The sequence below is a fragment of the Centrocercus urophasianus genome, unplaced genomic scaffold (assembly GCF_019232065.1).
Source record: "Centrocercus urophasianus isolate 14NV4802_14NV808 unplaced genomic scaffold, USGS_Curo_1.0 seq_35, whole genome shotgun sequence".
Taxonomy (NCBI): domain Eukaryota; kingdom Metazoa; phylum Chordata; class Aves; order Galliformes; family Phasianidae; genus Centrocercus; species Centrocercus urophasianus.
The window spans coordinates 7,952,396-7,971,157 of record NW_024884922.1 but is presented as its reverse complement, the minus strand read 5'-3'; the positions used below and the strand labels follow the sequence as shown (position 1 = coordinate 7,971,157).

At 45.9% G+C, this 18,762-nt stretch overlaps 1 protein-coding gene across 4 annotated transcripts in view; it reads left to right on the top strand.

The window, feature by feature from the left end:
* Window positions 1-18,762, top strand: part of NEDD4L (NEDD4 like E3 ubiquitin protein ligase) — a 134,127-nt gene that overhangs the window by 28,593 nt on the left and 86,772 nt on the right. For all 4 annotated transcript variants that reach the window (XM_042831108.1, XM_042831107.1, XM_042831105.1 and 1 more), the window contains exon 2: window positions 578-651. In XM_042831108.1, coding sequence (XP_042687042.1) covers window positions 578-651 — 74 coding nt within the window. The remainder of the gene's footprint in view (window positions 1-577; window positions 652-18,762) is intronic.

Below are 18,762 nucleotides of genomic sequence, written 5' to 3'. Positions count from 1 at the left end.
CTGCTGAATCCACCACCTGCAGCTGAAACCGGTTTTTGGACACTGTTACTGAGCAGGTGGGACAGGTTTAAACCATTGCGTTCTGAGGACTTATTCTTGTATGTTTTTTTTAAGCCCTAGACGTCTCTTCCTGCGAGGATTATTCGCACTGTCGGACAGAAAGCTTACAGATATTTTCCCTTGTGTCTGAAGAGACAGACCGAGAGTCTGAGCAGAATGAATGAATGTGGAGAATTGATCACTTCAAATTTGGAAAGGGGATCAGTTAGGATTTGAAGATGCTTCGATAAGCAGTGCTTTCGTTGGGTTTTAATATTGTTGTACTGTTATTACTATTAAGTTATTACTGGTATCTGCTATTATTTTCTTAATTCCTGGTGCAAGTGGAAGCTCTTCGTGTTTGCTATTCTTGGGCAGATCAGTGTGTATCTCTTGCTGGGAAGGTTTTCTCCACCTAACAAAGACTTCTGCTATCTGAAGGCTGTGAGTTCATTCACAGGGTAACCTGCTGTGAACGGTTGATCTTCACAGTCATTAACAGGATAAGTATTAAACCTTCTTTCTCTTTTATTACCAGGAGGAGTCTCGTATCCTCAGGGTGAAAGTGGTGTCTGGCATTGATCTGGCGAAAAAAGACATCTTCGGAGCCAGGTGAGTGTTCTGCATGGAGTATTTCATGATTTTGAACAGAATAAACTTAGCAGAGCAGGGAAACTTACTGTCTAACTGTTGGTAAATACAGGTGAGAGCTCCTGTTACTTGCTCACAACTGGTGCAAGTTATGCATTGTGTGCTGGCAGGACAGCTGTTCGTCACAGTGGGTTGCAGTTAGCAGTAGGTGACCACTCACAGCCCCTTCTGCCCCTGGAAGCTGCCATCTCAGTTCCTTGGTTGTGTGAGCATTCACACTGCAGCAGTGTTTGCAGTATTGATGTTACTGCCAGCTGCCTGCTCCCATAATGCACAAAAGGCTGAAGGCCAGCAGCTCCCTCTGTCTGAATGGGAGAAAGCTCTGCTTTCCCCACTGGTTTGCAGGACTCTGGTGCCAGGTGACTGCACAGGCACTTTGAGTTTTATTGGACCCTTGGACATGTCCAGGTGCTGCTGCTGCAGTTCTTAAGGATGGTACCTCTGACAGGAGTGAGGCAATGAGAGTGTTTCCTCCTGGCCAGCCTGTGCTGCCCTACATGCTGATGTGGGAGAGAATGCATAGACATCTCTGCAGACCTAGGGCTTTTCTGTTAGGTAGTGGTGAGTCTGGGTTTTATTTCCAGTTGTCTTAAATCATCCTGATCTCTGGACCTGGCACAAGGGCCAGGATTAAGTTTTTGCTGTGCATAAGGCAGTCTTCCTATGATAGCTTCTTGTTTGTCTGTATGCTAAAATATGGAGCAAACAGACTGACGTGGAGACTTTAGGCCAAAATAACAGCTGTCAAACAAGAAAACTGAGTTTTCAGTCTACCCTTTAAAGATGCAGATATGGTCACTTTGTGTTTTCAGGTCTTCTGTTTTGAAATTATTAGTCATAGGCTTTAGGAATAGGTTTTCTCCCAGTCTGGGCTTGTTGTGCAAATAAAGATTTCAAAAGTTGAATCACAGAATGACTGAGAGAGGCTGTTTCTGAAGCCAGAAGTAGCCAGAAAACATTGTATTTTTTTTCTGGAGGTTAATTGAGGTTTTTGGCATTCCTGCTGTCTCACGCTCAACTGTGAGGGAGCTCATTACTGCAGACACTACAATCTATTGACAGACATTTTTAATCACTTTGAAACCAGTGGTATCCAATTTAGCCCTTACTGAAATTACTCTAATTTCTGACTGTATCACAAGCAAGTAAAAGTTAAATCACCGTTAATTCTTTTGGTGAAATTTACAACAGTTACCTTGCTAGCTGTGTGCAGAGCACCCTAAGACAAAACTTTGTATTTGCATATTTTAATTTTTTTCTCCTGAATGTGCTGTTTTATGTTCTGAGCTCAAGCAAAGTGCTGGCACACGTGTAGCTGTCCTTAATATGTGTTTGCAGAGCAGACCCAAAGCCCTTCTGCGAGCAGTGTGCTGGGTCACACTGCAGGAGGAGTGCTGTTAGCAGGGCGCTGGGTTGACCTAGACATACTAATACAGATTTTTTATTAACTTGATATATTTAATTGGCTGGAACTTTTCTGAATTGTTTACAGAGCTTTAAATTTCATTGCTTCTTTGGAAGAAAGCAGAGCCAGTGGCTGGAATAACCAATCAACTCGTTAAAGGGAACTTTACACAAGCACTGAAGTGCGGTGGCAAATCCATAGACGTAATCTGAGAGAAGTGGGAATCTTTTCAGTGGTCACAGGATTCACTGAAGGACACACTGGAAACTTCTCTGCTCAATCCTTGGCATTGTGTCATCTCCTCCAAGAATTTTTGTGAACTTTTGTGAAACAGGAGGGGAGTCAACTCTTCACAGGGTAGATAACAGCAGAAAGTGGTTTTAAGCTGAAGGAGGGAGCATTTAGGTTGGAGATCAGAGGGATGTTCTCTGCTATGAGAGTGGTGAGGTGCTGGAACAGCTGCCCAGAGAGGCTGTGATGCCCCGTCCATCCCTGGAGGTGTTCAAGGCCAGGTTGGATGGGGCCCTGGGCAGCCTGGGCTGCTGTGAAATGTGGAGGTTGGTGGCCCTGTGTGTGGTGGAGGAGATTCATGGTCCTTGAGGTCCCTTCCAATCTGGGCCATTCTATCATACTTAGGGTGTTGTGTTCAAGAGGACTAAAATGTGCACAGTATTGATACAGGTATTGATAAACACGGAAAAAAACCCAAATCTTTCAAAATGCAAAACCTTACAAATGTGTAAAATTCATGCAGAGTTCTGTTGGTGGGGGCCTTGGTCTCAAGCCAGCAGGACTTCCACAAAACTGAGAGTTAAAAACAGAAGCTGGGAATGTTTCTCACTTCAAGCAGTAGAAGTGAAACTAACAGCATCGTGGCTATAAACACAGTGAAATGTTTGTATTGCTGCGCTGGCGGGCTTTCAGTACGCTTTCTTATTTGGCTGAAGTTTCCATCTGTTTTTTCTGTTTGCTTTAATAGCCTTGCTTACCTTGCAGAGATATTAAAGTTTCATGCTGACTGCATCTTTAGTGTGAGCTTCAACGTCGTTCCAGTGCTGTGGTGCAGGACCAACCCCAGTGCAGGACTGGGAGGAATGGTTCTTCCCTGTGTAGAAGTGCATTCAAGATCCCTAAGAAATAACCATAGCCATAAGTCTCTCTCCACGTTCTTCTTTTGTGCAGATGTTAACACCTATATGCTGTTGTTTCCCATAAATAATTCTTAGGAGCAACAAACATCAGCTTGAAGGAGCTTGGTGGTGGTGGCGTGGCTTTCAGCATGCAGCCATGGGTCTCTGAGGTGGAAGAGAGTATAACCTGATGTGGCAAGAATGATGTGCTGGCTGCTGGATCTCTGGGACTGCTCTTAGTGGGCTCAGACAGGACAAAATAACTGAGGGATGTGGTGAGGGATGAGGGTGAATGGGCCTTGCACTGGGAAAGGCAAAACCCAAAAATGCCCAGCAGTGCATCCAGCTGCAGACTGAGACAGGGCTAATTTGTGGGCTGTGCAGTCACTGTTGTCTCAAAGGGAAGTTGTCAGTGCTGAAAGGCACAGCGGTGCAGCAGGCTGAGACCTTCAACCTGTGTGTGTGCTGTGGTTGTGGTGTATCCCAATAACAACATGAGGACTTGTGTGTGTTGTTCTGTCTGTGGGTACATCCTGGGTTATGGGTAAGCATGGCTTTGGGTCTTTTGGTCTCTTTTCACATGTGATAGCAATCTTTAAGAACAAATTCCTGTTCTTTGCAGCGTTCCTTTTGGGACAGAGGGCCAAATGACTGCACCAAGTGATAAACTCATCCAAATATCACTTGAAGACCTTTTGGGACACCACAGTACAGCCCAGCAGCCAGTGAGCCCTCAACGGCTCTGCTGCACAGCTCTGAGCTCTGGGGCAGGATGGCAAGGTACCACCCAGCTACAAAGATGAGTCCCAGGCCCTGCCCTTGTGTTCTGATGAGCCCCCCCTACCCTTCCAACTTCCCTTCCATGTCATAATGTGTGGTATGGAATATCTCTGGCCAATCTAGATAAGCTGTTTTGCTTCTGTCCCACTGTGCCCCCCAGGCTCCTCACTGCAGGACAATAGGAGAAACTGAGAAGATTGAAACAGCCTTGGCTCCACACAGCACTGCTCAGCCACAGCTAGAACATTGGTGTGTTATCAACAGTGTTTTTCTTCTAAAACACAGCAACAAACCAGACGCTATGAAGAAAAACAGCTCTGTCCCAGCTGAAACTAAAGCAAGCTGCCTTTCCTTACAGTTGTTAATCAGCTGTGCCATTAGAGAACAGCAGCTGCAGCCTCACAGGGTGCAAAGGCCATTTCTTGCCTGATTAAATCCAAGGGAAGATTTACAGTGTAGAGCACTGAGGAAAACAATTGCCTTCTTCTGAAGGCAGCAACAATAAAGGACCAGGTACTTCTGGTTTTTCTTCTTTGAGGCTCTTCTTGGCTTACGAAATCATTTTCATAGTAAATAGTGGTTTACGAGTGTTCAGAAATGATGAAATTTCCATCAATTGATGGAAATTGATAGAATAGAAACTGATACTCACTGTTCATTCAGGGTGTACTGCTGGACACAGCTATAAGTTCCCCAAGGTGAGGGCTTGGTGTGGTGAGCTCCTTGTGCAGCTGGGGTTGCTCCGAGAGCAGTGGTGGTTGGTGGATGGAGGTGGTTTGGTGTGCAGCTTGCCCTGTGTTCTGCCCTGCAACACTGCCAGATGTATCACATCACAGTGTATCAGGGACTGAAGCAACTGTACACTGGCTTTTTGAGGACTGAGCGTGTCTTGCATGCTTAACTCAGAGCAGTACTGCATTGCATTGTTCTTTGGTGCACTGGCACGAATATTTACCACCTGGCATATTCCGTATTACAATGTAAACATTACTGTACATTTATTTCCTCTTAATTCCCTCTCTAAACTTCTCAAACATTCTTAAGTCTTAATTCAGTTAGGATTTGTACTCTTGTGTGCAATCAAGTAATACAAATTATAACGTAATTAATCTTAATTGCAGAACATACCAAACAAATTATTGTTTTCTTTTTACTTGCACTCTACAAGGATGCCATGAGTGCCATCATGACCAAAGCTGCTCTCTGTGAGTCGCTGCACATAAATGCAGTTAGAGCATGAACAGTTTGTGCAGAATAAAAGGGCATTTCCTCTCCTGAATCCTGTATGTGCTCCCATACTGCTGAACTCTGGCTGGAAGCTCTTGTCTCATGACTCGGATTCACTTGCTGAGCAGCCTGCTGCAGTGGATGAATACATTTTTTTTTTCCTGAAGGTACTTCCAATGCGGTTTTGATTTGTTTTGTCCCAAAATAGTGGGAAAGGAATGGGCAGCAAGTTCGTCCTTTTCTGGTTATAACATAGGTTTATGGATTCTGAGAATGCCCAGAAGGCAGCTCCTGGTGCCACTGTGATGAGTGAATAGTTTAGTATTATTGACTGGTGGAACAGATCTGCCATAACCTGCAATCAGCAGTGCTCTGCCTTTTACTCGTAAGTTTTTTTTTTACCCTTTTGCAGTACACCTTTAAACCACACTGGAGAAAGAGATAAATTACTGTATCACTACGTACTGTGTATCTTCAGTAACTTTTTAAGACTGGAATTCGTCCACCCCAAAATAAATTAAAAATGCAGCGCTGGACTGGCTGCTGGGTTATTCAGCACAGTCCTGGCACACTTTGTAAAAGCAGTTTCTGCATGCACACATAAATGCTTTCACAAGTAATAAAGTGAACGCCATGTGAGTAAATGAGAAGAAAATGTCTTCTGATGATTATTGGTTGTGTGCAGCAGGGCACTGGCAGATCACAGTAACAGCTTTGGGAAGCAGCAGCGTTGTATAAAAGGGTCTATTTGAATTAATTAGTTGCTGGTGCCTTCTAAGTCATGATGTAAGTGAGAAATGTGGCTGTCGGGAAGTGGAGAAAGGTGAAGTGCTTCTCTGATAAAATGCAGAGTGCTGTTGACTAGCAGGAAGCCGTGCTTCCAGCAGCACTGCGGCAGCTCGTTGTGAATCCCGCTGTGCTTTGTACCTGCACTGCCCTACATGCCCACCGCATTCCTCTTTCCTTTCTCTAGTTGGGGGGGAAAAAAGTGCAGATAACCACTTTTCTGCTGGTTTAATGGACTGAGAAATGCATTTTTCAAGGCAGTACAAATCTCCCCCTGGAGTTTAGTGCAGTGATAAGTGGCACAGGCCGGCTGCAGGCCTGCCCTCCTTTCCTGCCTGCTGTGTCTGAAGGCAGTGATGTCACTTAGCTGTGTCAGTGCTGGGTCGGTCAGGCTCCAGGCTTCTGGTGGCTCTTTAAACCACAGTGTGCTCCTGCTGGGAGGAAGGCTGCTTGAAACCAGGCTGAATTCTTCGGTTCATGCGTCTTCTGTTAGGCAGATTGGCAGTGGAAGCAGAGCCCACACCTGTGATTGTGCCTTGAACATGGCAAAGAGAGCAGATTTTACCTTCCAGCTATTCTGTCATGCCCAGTGTCACTAATTCTAGCTCAGTTGGATGCATGCTGTATGCTGCGTTTGCTCGTGGAAAAGCTACACCCTTGGAAGACCCAACACATATGCACCGTTGGGTTGAATGTCAAATGGAGCCTGTTTTGTCTGTTGTTCCTCCTCTACCGGAGGAGACCGACAAATCAGCTGCAATGAGTTGCTCTCAGGAATTAACTCAAGTTTTCGTTAATTAACCTGGCTGGTGCCAGCCCGGTCCTCAGCGCCCTGCCCTGCAGCGCTGCCCGGCGCTCCGTGGTGCGCCCCCTGGTGGATGCTGCGGCAAGCGGCCGAATACGAACCTGCCGATATCTTGTGTTTTCTTTGAAATGATGTGCTGCATGTAAGAATAGATAGAACCCAGGCTGTTACATTGTGTAGAAGGCTTAACAAAAATGCTTTTCGATATCAACAATCAGTCCGGGGAGACCTCTTTATGGCCTTCCAGAATTTGAAAAGAACATACAAACAGGAGGGAGAATGACTGTTTACAAGAGTGAATAGAGTGGATAGTGATAGGACAAGGGGGAATGGTTTTAAACTGAGACAGGGCAGGCTTAGGATAGACATTAGGAGGAAGTTTTTTTACACAGAGGGTGGTGAGGCACTGGCACAGGTTGCCCAAGGAGGCTGTGGATGCCCCATCCATGCAGACATTGAGGGCCAGGCTGGATGTGGCTCTGGGCAGCCTGGTCTGCTGGTTGGTGACCTGCACACAGCAGGGGGTTGGAACTGGATGAGCACTGTGCTCCTTTTCAACTCAGGCCATTCTATGATCCTGTGATTCAGAAATCTTGCCAATGAGAAGTCCAGAGTTGTAGAGGCAGTTATGGAGGAATGTTTCAGAAGTGCTGAAGGGCATATGTTCCTGAGTGAAAACAGCATGTGTGCTGCTGAAGGAGTTCCAGGAGGTGGAACAGAGCTGGAGATCTCTGTGTGGCAAATCTTTCAAAGGACTGAATTCAGCAAAGCCACTTGGCCAGGTGGTGGAAAAAGACCTCCAACATCATCAAGCTATCACTATCATGTCAATTTATAGCATCACAGAGGTTGGAGAAGACCGCTAAGATCACCAAGTCCAACCATCAACCCAACCCCACCATGCCCACAGGCCGTGTTCCTCAGTGCCACATCTCCATGGTTCTGGAATGCCTCTGGGGATAGCATTCAGCCAGAGGGAGGATGGGTCCTGCCCAACAGCAGTCATCATACAGGGTTTGGGAAGGGCACCAGAGAACAGCAGTGCTCACTATGCACAGCCCTATATGCACACCACATTTCTCTTTCCTTTCTCTAGTTGGGGGGAAAAAAAGTGCAGATAACTACTTTCCTGCTGGTTTAATGCACTGAGAAATGTGTTTTTCAAGGCAATACAAATCTTCCTCTGGAGTTTAGTTATTATCAGTGGCAGTGCCACTGATAAGTGGAAGTCTTTCGCCTTGCTCAGCGAGCGGTACACTCATTCTGTACCACTGCTCTGTGTGCAGTGCAGCTATTTATTTTTCTCACTTTCCAAGTTTCAGTGGGTCACCGGGCAATTCAGATTGGGTTTCACACCTTCATGTGCTATGGTAATTGAACAAGAACAAGCATCAAATAAGACTGTCTGAATGTTGCGATCTCACGTGAGCGCTCTGTCAAGCACTGGGGTGAAACTCTGCTGAGTTCCTGTTACCACCTTCTCTACTTCCCTTAATGATGAGTGATTCAGCACTGCTGAATGTTGAATCACTCTGCTAAAGAACCGTATGGGGCAGGGAGCAGGGAAGAGTTTGTGGGCAATGCCTTCTAAGTGACAGCTCGATACCAATGACAAACTACAAGTGTTTGTAGTGCAGTGGAAACGAAGGTGTTATTTACAGAGCGGAGGGAACAGAACGAAACCAGCACAGAGCCACACCAAATCTGGACCAACTTGCTCCTTTGCATTCCAAAGGACAAAAAACTCAGAAGTTGGTTAGGGAGGCTGATGGCGAAGCACTGCGTGGTGAGGCTGTCCTGGAGGAAGGCAGCACGATCACTAGTTAACTGAAATCAGATCTGGTCATTTTTTTTTTTCCCCTAAGCAAAACTGTTCAGAATTCTTATTCATTGAGGGTGTGTAGGTGGACATTCAGAGATGATGTCTGTGGAGCTGATAGTCTCAGGTTGCTGTCTGCTGTCTCTTGAAAGCAGGAAGAACGCTCCAGATGCTAAGCAAAGCTCTAATAAACTGTTAGGAAAGAGGAAAATTATTAAATTCATTGAAATATTGTAAAAAAAAAAGCAGGCTAAAATATAAAGAATTGGGCTGAGTCTTCTTTATATTCTGCCCTAGGAGGTGGATTAACCCGAAGGATTTGAGTTCAGCGCTTGTTTGCTATGTGCGTAGTGATTTAAATTTCATGATTTTATTTTGCCACAACAAAAAGCTTGAATAGAATTTGACAAAGGATTTTGTTTCTCTTACAGAGTAAGGAGTTTGTGTCTACAATTAGAAATCTTAAAAACTTGTAATATTTAAAATCTTGGGGGAAAGGTGCCCTCTGTCCTATGCTTGAAGTATCGTGAACTGTTTATTGCAAAACTTTTCATAGGTTCTTTCTTTGAGGGAAGATTGAGGTTGGATGTCAGGGGAAGTTCTTTGCTATGAGAGTGGTGAGGTGCTGGAACAGCTGCCCAGAGAGGCTGTGATGCCCCGTCCATCCCTGGAGGTGTTCAAGGCCAGGTTGGATGGGGCCCTGGGCAGCCTGGGCTGCTATGAAATGTGGAGGTTGGTGGCCCTGCGTGTGGCAGGGGGTTGGAGCTTCGTGATCCTTGAGGTCCCTTCCAAGCCTGGCCATTCGGTGATTCTGTGACACTATTTAGCTCAAGTTAGAATTTGAAAAAAACATGACTTTTTGAAAATTGGTGTCAAAATATGCAGCTCTTTCGCATTTTTTAGATTTCTTTTTAACAGAACTAGAGAGCTTAAAAAAATATCAGCCTGTGTGAAGTATGAGCTCATTTTGAAGCGTCTGGTCCATCCGTACTGATCGTTTGAGGAGCCTGTCAGTAAGTCTCACCCAGTCCCAAGTGCGCCTGGCTGTGTGGGTGCAGAATGGTTCTTCCCATGCTTTGTAGCTCCAAATGTCGATCCATTCCCCATCAGGTAACCCTGCTGGACGATCTGCATGCTGACATTTGTGTTGAATCGGCGAACAAGGCAGGAAGTGTGCGCCAGCATTACTCATCAGTGCTCCAGTTGTACCTGTTAGTGAGACAAAACCAAGAGGGATCCGACGTGCGGAGGGGAGCAGCGGTGCGTGCAGGCTCACCCTGTGGAAATGCATTTGGACAGCAAAGCAGGTTCATGCTGCGTCAGCGCTCTGCTCATCTCTGTGCGTCAGATTGAGCACAGTTAAATAACAACTGCAGGGCAATGCTGGCAGAACTGAATGGCTGCGTAGGGCCCTGCGGATCCCTGTGTGCTCCCCTGTGCCAGCAGAGCCCCCCAGCCCTGTGCTCAGCCCCAGCGGCTTTGGGGATGCTCCAAAAGAGACCCCAGCCTTGCACTTGCCGAAAAAAAATAAGGTGGAGAATAGATACTTCCTTGTGTAAAATCTTGACTTTTAGAAACTGCAGTTCAGCCTCATCTGAGATGTGGGAGCGTTTGGAGACTGAGTACAAGCCCCGTGGGATGCAGGGATGTGATTCTGGGGTTGGGGCAGTGGGTCTGTGTCTCACAGTGAGGCTCCTGCAGGGCTCCGCAGTGGTTGGGTCTCATGTGGGGATGGAGTGAGACACTGAAGAGCACCCTGATGTGGTTCTGGTGTGTTTTTGGTGTCGTTATGGTAGTTGGCAGCAGAGGGCACCAGAGAATGCTCTCAGGTTTTACCTCTCACCTGTACTGGGAGGAAGGTGGGTTTTCAGTCAGCAGTGTTTTCTGTCAGAAGTGTTCTATCTACTCCTATCTATGGTGTCTGTCAGGATGCACCGGGTGCATTCTTCAGTAGCTGTTGTACTGTACTCCGATGTTGCTTGAGGGTACGGGATAATGTGGTGCAAATAATTTCCGTCGTATAATTGCTCGGCACGTTAGTTTGTGGTTGGAGAAATTGCAAACACATATTCACATTTAAAATACTCCTCCTTTATCGACAAAGTGAGTGCTTGTATTCAGCCAGTCTGTTGGGTTTGGTTTTTTTCCAGCTGCCTGGTATCTGTTACAGCCTCACATTCACCTGAAACTGATCTTAAAAGAGAAAAGAGCATATGGACAAAATATTCTAGGGAAAGGCCTTTTTGTTCTAACATATTTGAGGCAGAGCTTCTGCTTTTTCATCCTCTAGTACTCATTACATGAAATAATTAAGTGGAATAGATCTGAGTGACCGATGGCTGACCAATGTGACTATGTCAAAAATGAGGAAGCTGCCAGAAGCGTTTTTCCTAAAGCTTCAGTGCTGCCAGTGAACTGGAGCAGCCAGGTCAGTGTATGTGTTCAGTGCCAGCAATAACAACTTCGAAACCACAGCAGCCAATGAGCAATGCTCTTGATGCACTTAAAAGGTGATATTTTGGTCATTTTCAAGGGGATTGGCACTTGGTTTTGCCAGCAGAAGTAATGTTGTTCAGTCACACAGTTTTTTGTGATACCCAGCTTTGTATCCTGGGGATGTGCTGAAGTGCTAAAGGAGCAATGCTTGAGGGAAGCAAAGCACTTGAGGGAAGCAAAGAGGTTTTATTCTGCAGTATTTTTGTTGTTTGTGTAGAGTGGAAAAGCAACAGTTCTAACAGTGAACCATGTTAGAACACTCTTCATTTGCAGGGTGGCAAATTAAGTTGCTTTGCAAACAAATATGGCTATTTTAGCACTAACTACAGCAGAAATGTGTGGTGGAGGGAAGTGAACTATAGATGCAGGAACTCATTAATAACACTGGAGCTGCTCAGTAAAAACATTAGTAATTCCAAATTTTCGAAGGCTTGTAAAAATGAACATAAATAAACATCTTTAAGAACCTTTTAAAGTGGTTATTTTCCACTCAGTTCTGCAAGTGCCTCTAAGATGGTTACATCTTGGAGCAGGTACAGATGCATTTGCTGCAGTGTGTGCTTCACAGAAAATACTGAGGAAGGTGTATGGAAAGAAATGCGATGTCAACTCTTTACAAAGGTAGGTAACAGCAGGACAAGGGGAAATGGCTTGAAGTTGAGGGAGGGAAGATTGAGGTTGGATGTCAGCGGAAGTTCTTTGCTATGAGAGTGATGAGGTGCTTGAACAGCTGCCCAGAGAGGCTGTGATGCCCCGTCCATCCCTGGAGGTGTTCAAGGCCAGGTTGGATGGGGCCCTGGGCAGCCTGGGCTGCTGTGAAATGTGGAGGTTGGTGGCCCTGAGTGTGGCAGGGGGTTGGAGCTTCATGATTCTTGAGGTCCCTTCCAACCCTGGCCATTCTGTGATTCTGTGATCCTTCCCATAGATGTGTTGCCAGTAGGTGGTTGCTCCTTAGCAGTTATATGTGAAGCTGGTAACTTTCCTCCCTAGATTCATTGAACACCTTTGTGTGAGGTGTTTTCACCTCACTTTTATTAAGCTTACTGTGGGCTCTTGGTGCACAGAAAGAGTTCTAAGAGAGCAGATAAAATACTGTAACTTCATGTCTTTGCTCCTTGTCCAATGGTTACCATTTGCCAACATGCCTGAGCTCCCCTACAAGGATTTCTGTGCTACTTACAAGTAATTGGTGGGGATAGAGAACTTATTTTCCACTATGAGTTCTGCACCTCAGGCTGTTTCCACACAGATGTGGGTGGAAGGTGTTTCACCCCAGAGCCTTCTGGTGGTAACACTGATCAGTACTTCTGATTAGCAGAAGTAGCACCGAATTTCAAGTGAAGGAATTGCTACTCAGTCTGAGAGAGCTATTGGCTACCGATGCACACACAAAGTTGAATTACTGCACATTCCTGTTTATGGACCACTTTTTTAAGACAGTAGTCACTGCTGAGTGCCATCGAGTGTACAGGAAGCTGGCAGCACTGTGTCCTGCAGGGGGGTTCACGGAGGTGATAGGACTGAAAATGAATGAGAATAAAGCTGCTCACTAGCTCAAAGGTACGGGGCATCACCTGGCTGCAGCAGGGTGGACAGGAGGACCATGTCTGTGGATACAAGGGTGCCCTCCTGCTGGTTAATGGGAGCCAGTTTCTTGGTGTTTTCCACAATTGGTTGTTGTGTGGCCTGCGGGGCTGTGCTGACCCAGTGTGAGTTAAAATACAGCAAGTTCTCAGTGTCTTTGTCATTGACTGTGAGTTAAAGAACCAAGTTGTCTTCCCTGTGTGTTTCCATTATGGGAAACCCTAGTGAGGGTGTAATATTTGCAGAAGGCATGTTTCAGCCAGGATGACTTTGTAGAGGAAGTTTCCTTTATCCCTGTTAATCTTTGTAAGGATAAACAACAGGATACAACTGCATCTTGGCCTGTGCAAGCTTGTGAGCTCTGCCTTTGAAGGAGTTTTTAAATAATATCTTAATGATCCTGAACCTAATGGCACACAAATCATTATTTCATGCCGGCTGGCGCTACCTTAGACAGGAGAAGCCTCCACCAGGGTTCCTCCCTCCACGTGTTGGACACAATGAATTGTGGATTAGCCCTATTAATTGATTTTTGGTCGAAGTTTAACTAGGGAACTGTACCCACTCTCTGCTCTGTTCCTGCCCCCAGGCTGCTGGTTGTGGCTGGGTGCCAGGGTGCAGGCAGTCCTTTGCATGCTCCCTGTGCACGGCTCCCGAATTATGGGGCTTGCTGCTTCGGATGGGTTATGGGCACAGGCTGCCTTTAGACCAAGCACCTGTAATGCCACTGAGTCTGAGTGGTGCTTGCTTGTGTGGCTGCCCAGCTGACATTTCTCTTGCTTTAAAGCTTTTTCTTTTTGTCTTTTTCTTTTCTTTTTTCCCCACCGGGGAATCAAAGCGTTATTACATGCTCTATAGGTAGCATTCCTGTACCAGGGCAGGGGGAAGTGATGTGCTTCAGCCAGGAGCTTTATTTTGGACACACTGCCAAGAAGCAGCCCATCTGTCTTTCTTAGGGCTTCACTGTGAAATCATCATCGGGTGTGTTGAGGACAGGGCAGCAGACGGAGCTTTCGGTTCCCTTTTTTAGTAGACTTATTAGAACCACAAAGAGTGTGTGAGCATGTGCAAGCGCATTGCCCTCATGGTGTAACCTAAGGAGAGGGGGAGGCAGAAGCACAGGAAAAGTGCATGCTGTGTCCTTGCTTTTTCTTGCTGCACCTATGACAAAACTAGCTTAGGTGTTTGTTACGGCTTTAAGAAGTGGCTGGTCTATCAGATAAGTGCTTTCTGGGACACACAAAAGCAAGGTGCTGTTCTTGTTCTGAGAAGTAATTATATCATCGAACTGTTCTACCATAAATAGATGAATTAGAATTGAATTCAGTAATTTCTATCAGGAATCTTAGCATTGCATTTTAAGCCGTGTAGCAAGAGCAGAGGACCCCTGGGGGAGAGCAAAGTTGGGCTTTCCTGGTCTGTTTCTTTTCCAAGTGGCGTGAATAGGACTGCGGTTTTGGGCTCCTGTGTTCTGTACCCTGAAGCTGATACGTGAAAAGTGCTGCTCTGAAGCTGTGTCTTTGTGAATATGTATATATGAGTTTCTATTTCAGTCAAGGCTGAATGAATGAACTGATGCGGAAACAGATCGATGAATAATAAATGCAATTACATTTATTTCTTTAAGCCGCTGATAGTAATGAAGTGTTTCTGCCTCTTCTAGTAGGCATGTGGCATCTCTCTGAACTTAAATACGTTACCAAAGAAGTGAGCATAGGCTGGTGCATTGCTCATAGCATATGGAAGGGTTTTAAGAATGTTCTTTTGTTTGACAAGGTTTTGATTTCGGTCAAAACTGGATTTCCCCAAACTTCTGTTTTGGAATTGAAACCCGAGGCCAGGGTTGGTTTTCAAGAGCTGATTCTAATTGGATAATGGAAAATAATTGTATTGTTTTTCTACCAGCTGTGTGTGTTTCTCTTGTGCATCCAGTTTTTTTTGGTCTGGAGGGAGCCTGCTACTGTTGTTTAAATGTTCCTAATTGTGGACCTCTTGAAGGAATTCTGTGGGTAATGATCTTTGTTTGAACTGAATAACCTCCTCCTTTGAGGTAGATATACAAAACATGTAAAATCATCCTTAAGTACATAGAGGGGTGTGAAAACCTAAACCTCTCTCTACCCCGAAATTCACTAATTTTTAGTATCACTACGTATCTTGGTTATCTTAAATTAGGCTTCAAAATTCAAATACACACTATCTATAGATTGATCTCAAACTTCTTTCCTTAGACCTGTCTCGAATTCTGTGGGATAATTTTTCGTGGTGTCTGTTCTCAATCTAAAACTAGGTTGGTTTATTTGTCAGCATACAGATTTTGCTTGTAAGTGGCGATCCAGCATTATGTTTGGGATCCATTAGTCTCTAGACCAGTTAGTTTGGGATTACATAAGAGTCCTGTGTTTGAGAAATGTTACTGAGTTCTGTGACCAGAATTGGAAAATGAATCATTTTAGGAGATCACGCTTCTTAATTGTATCACCTAGTTGTATGCCCAAGGAAACGTCTGTTTATCGAGCAGAGAGCTGAAGGCTGTGAAGTAGTTGTGTGGGGGAAATTACTTATCTTAGCACTGCACTTCCCTAGTCTTCCCTAGGCCCTTCTTGAAGTTGGAAAGTCTGATGGTGAACCTAATCAGAACCTCATGCAGCAATGAGTAATAGCGTGCATGGACAAAGCTGAGCTCATCCTCTTGGTGAATTCTGATTGATGCTCACGAATCGTTTCTTTCTGATAATTCGCTTCTGCAGTCTCTTTCCTTAATTTGAAAGCAGCTGCCTTCTCTTTTACAGATGTAGCTGCGCAGCTTTGACAGGCAACCATGAAGCCCTGTGCACATAAGCTCTTCTCAAATCTATCTTAATACACGCAGTCTTATGACAAACAACCATCTCTGTAGCTAAGAACTTAATCTTCTGTGATGATTCATGGCAAATTTCTTAACTCTAAAATAGGGAATAGTTTTCTTGGTTCGATTTAGCTTTTTCTCCATCTCCTGCATGCAAAACGCTGCCATTAAGCGTAATTCTGAGGAATGTGTTTCTGTTACTAGAAGCGCATGTGTGCATTTCAAGGTTTGCTTATTCATCCTATAGCTGCCTTCTTAATGCAGCTATGGAGAATGGGAATTTTGAGTGTCACTGGTGCGATCCCAACTGAAGAGCTTGCTCTCCACAGTGAGGATTGTTACTGCTGTTGACTGTCCTTGTGTATTTGCCCTCCGAGCTGTTCTAGCCTATGCATGGCTTGCTGAAAGTGGCTCGCTCTGCCCAGGGCCTCTGGGACCATTTGTGGCAGGAGCAGGAGTGACTGCAGCAACAGACTATGCTGGGATGTGGTGACAGCTACCTGGGACAAGCTGTGGGTGGAAAGGTGCTCTGTGGAGAAGGATCTGGGTGTCCTGTTGGCCAGCAGGTTGGCATGAGCCAGCAGCGCACCCAGGTGGCCTAGAAGGCCAGTGGGTCCCCTGGGTGTGTTAGGAGGAGTGTTGCCAACACGTCAAGGAAGGTGGTTCTCCCACTGGGGAGGCCACATCTGGAGTCCTGGGCCCAGTTCTGGGCCCTCCAGTGCAAGAGGGACAAGGAGAGAGTCCTGCAAAGTGCTGCTGGAATGCTGAGAGCCTGAAGCATCTCATGTGAGGAAGGACTGGGGCAGCTGGGTCTGAACTGCCCAGAGCAGAGAAGGGGATCTTATCACTGCGTGTGAGTATCTGGAGGGTGGTGTCAGGAAGATGATGGGGCCCGACTGTTCTTGGTGATGCCCGGAGATGAGATTAGACGAGGGCACGAACTGAAACAAGGGAATTTCTGTCTGAACATGGGAAAAACCTTCTGTACATAGTGCTGGCTGCACAGATGCGGATCCAGGTGTGCTCGTGGCTGGAGACTGCACAACAATCTTCCTGGGCATGTGCTGAGCCAGTTTTCTAACCAGCAGAGGAGCTGTGGGTGGCAGACAGAGCAGAAAACAGCTCTGTGTCGAGTGTTGTGCGTGGAGTTGGTTCACAGTGCTGTCTGCCAAGTGCCAGAGAGGACGCAAACTGCAGTTCATGTCTGCTCGGCTCGGAGTGCAGAAAGTGCTTACATCAATCTGCAAATCAGCGTTAATATAATCACACAATGCTGTGGGATGCCATGTGATGTTCAAACACTGGATTTTGAGCTTGCCTTGGTGCAGGGGCTGTGTGGAGGGGGGCCATGTCGGTGCCACCAGCTCCAGGGGTTGAGGCAGCTTCCAGGTCAGGGGGGTGCGATGGAGAAGGGGCAAAGCAGTGAAAAGTGTGAGGAAGAGGCCTGTGAGCATCCAGGCTGGAGAAAGAGGCACAGAAATTTACTAGTGGGTTTTTTTGTGTTTTTTTTGTTTGTTTGTTTTGTTCTCCTTCTCCTCTCCTCAGCGTCTGGGTTAATTGTCAGTGTGTGGAAAAATACCAGCGCTCGGTTTCCATGGGCGTCGGGGAGGGTGGGATTAGTGCCTGTGAAATACTGCAATACCATGGAAATTGGAGCCTGAGAGCAGGCTGTGAGGAAATTAATCATTCCATCTGCAAATCGAGGCTGAACATGGGTAAAACACATGGCTGGGGTGAGGTAACCCTGTCCACATGTAGCCAGCAAAGGTGCAGCCATCACAGCTGTGTCCCTGTGGGCATCCTCTGGCATCCTTGTGGTGGGGTGGGGGAGAAGGGCCAGACAGCTTTGTACAGGTGTTGCTTCTCGTTGAAATAGATGGTGCTGTAGTTCAAAGAAACTGATGGTGTGAGTGTGGTTACAGCAGCAGTGGTCGGGGCACTGCTTCTGACATGGCCATGCGGAGATGCTGGCTGGGGGAAGGGGCAACCATCAGAGTGCTGCTGCCTGGGCCGTACTTCACTGCCCTGGCATAGCAGTCAGTATTGTACTCTGTTGTTTACTAGTAATTCCTTTTTAATTAAGTAATTTCCCCTGGCACCCACAAATGCTGGTTTCTGGGAACTTTTGGCAACTTAGGGTTGGTGTCCGCTGTGTCTGTGGAAAGCAGTTTAATAGAACTGCAGTCTGAAAGGAAAATTAATTAAACTGCAGTCTCGGAATCTATTTTGTAGGTAGCAAATGAGTGCTGCCTTTAATTGGTAGCTGTGTTTGTGTCAGGAGAAAAAGCTGCCTTTCCTCAGGTGAGGGTTGTGTTCTGTTCAAGCGCTGTGCAGTAATGTGGCCACTGCCATTGTACAGCACAACCCAAGAACTGTGAAGGTTGTGTTCAGAATTTAACTGCAGTGGGAATGCCATTCATTTTAGGAATTCTTAGTTTATATCTCCGCACACATTCTCTGTGTCTATGTGTGTAAAGACAAGGTTTAAAATGTGTTGTGTTGCACAGTGTAATGAGCTCATTTTTGATTCTTTGCTGCATTATGCTGTCATTCGTTCTGGTATTCAGTATAATGAATTTGACATCTCTGATTTGTGTGTAATTCATCTCCATTGATTATCTGTTATGTTTTGTGTGTTTTTGCATTTTGTCAATATGGCTTATACCATGACCCAGTAGAGTAACACTGTGTTGTGTTTTATGCTGCAGAACAGTGAGTCCAGTCTGACGAGCAACCTCAGTGCTGTTCCTCTCATGGACACTTTCCTACATAGAAAACAATGCCGTGGAGGGAAAGGAGTAGCTTCCGCAACCTGTTCTTTTCATTTGTTAACCAAAAAGTGTGACCAGTGTCAGCTGGGGATGAGTTGAAGGGAAGAGCACTGCATCTGGCTGAGGACTGGGGGATCTGTGAGCGCATTTCTCATTGCTGTGTCAATTCTGCATGCACCAACGCGTGCTGCTCACTGCTGGGGGTGCTGGAAGGTGATGTGGGTAACAAGGAGCAGGCACAGTTAGCTGTGCAGCTGTGTCTGAGGCAGTGCAGAGAGCCACAGGTGCGGGTGAAGCTGCTGGAAGATCTCTTGGTTCCTTTAACTTGCCTGCATCTTGCGCTTGACTTGGTTCCATAAAAACTGGTTATGTGACTGGTTATGACTCAAGCTGATATTGCTAAAACATCCATTTCTGGTTA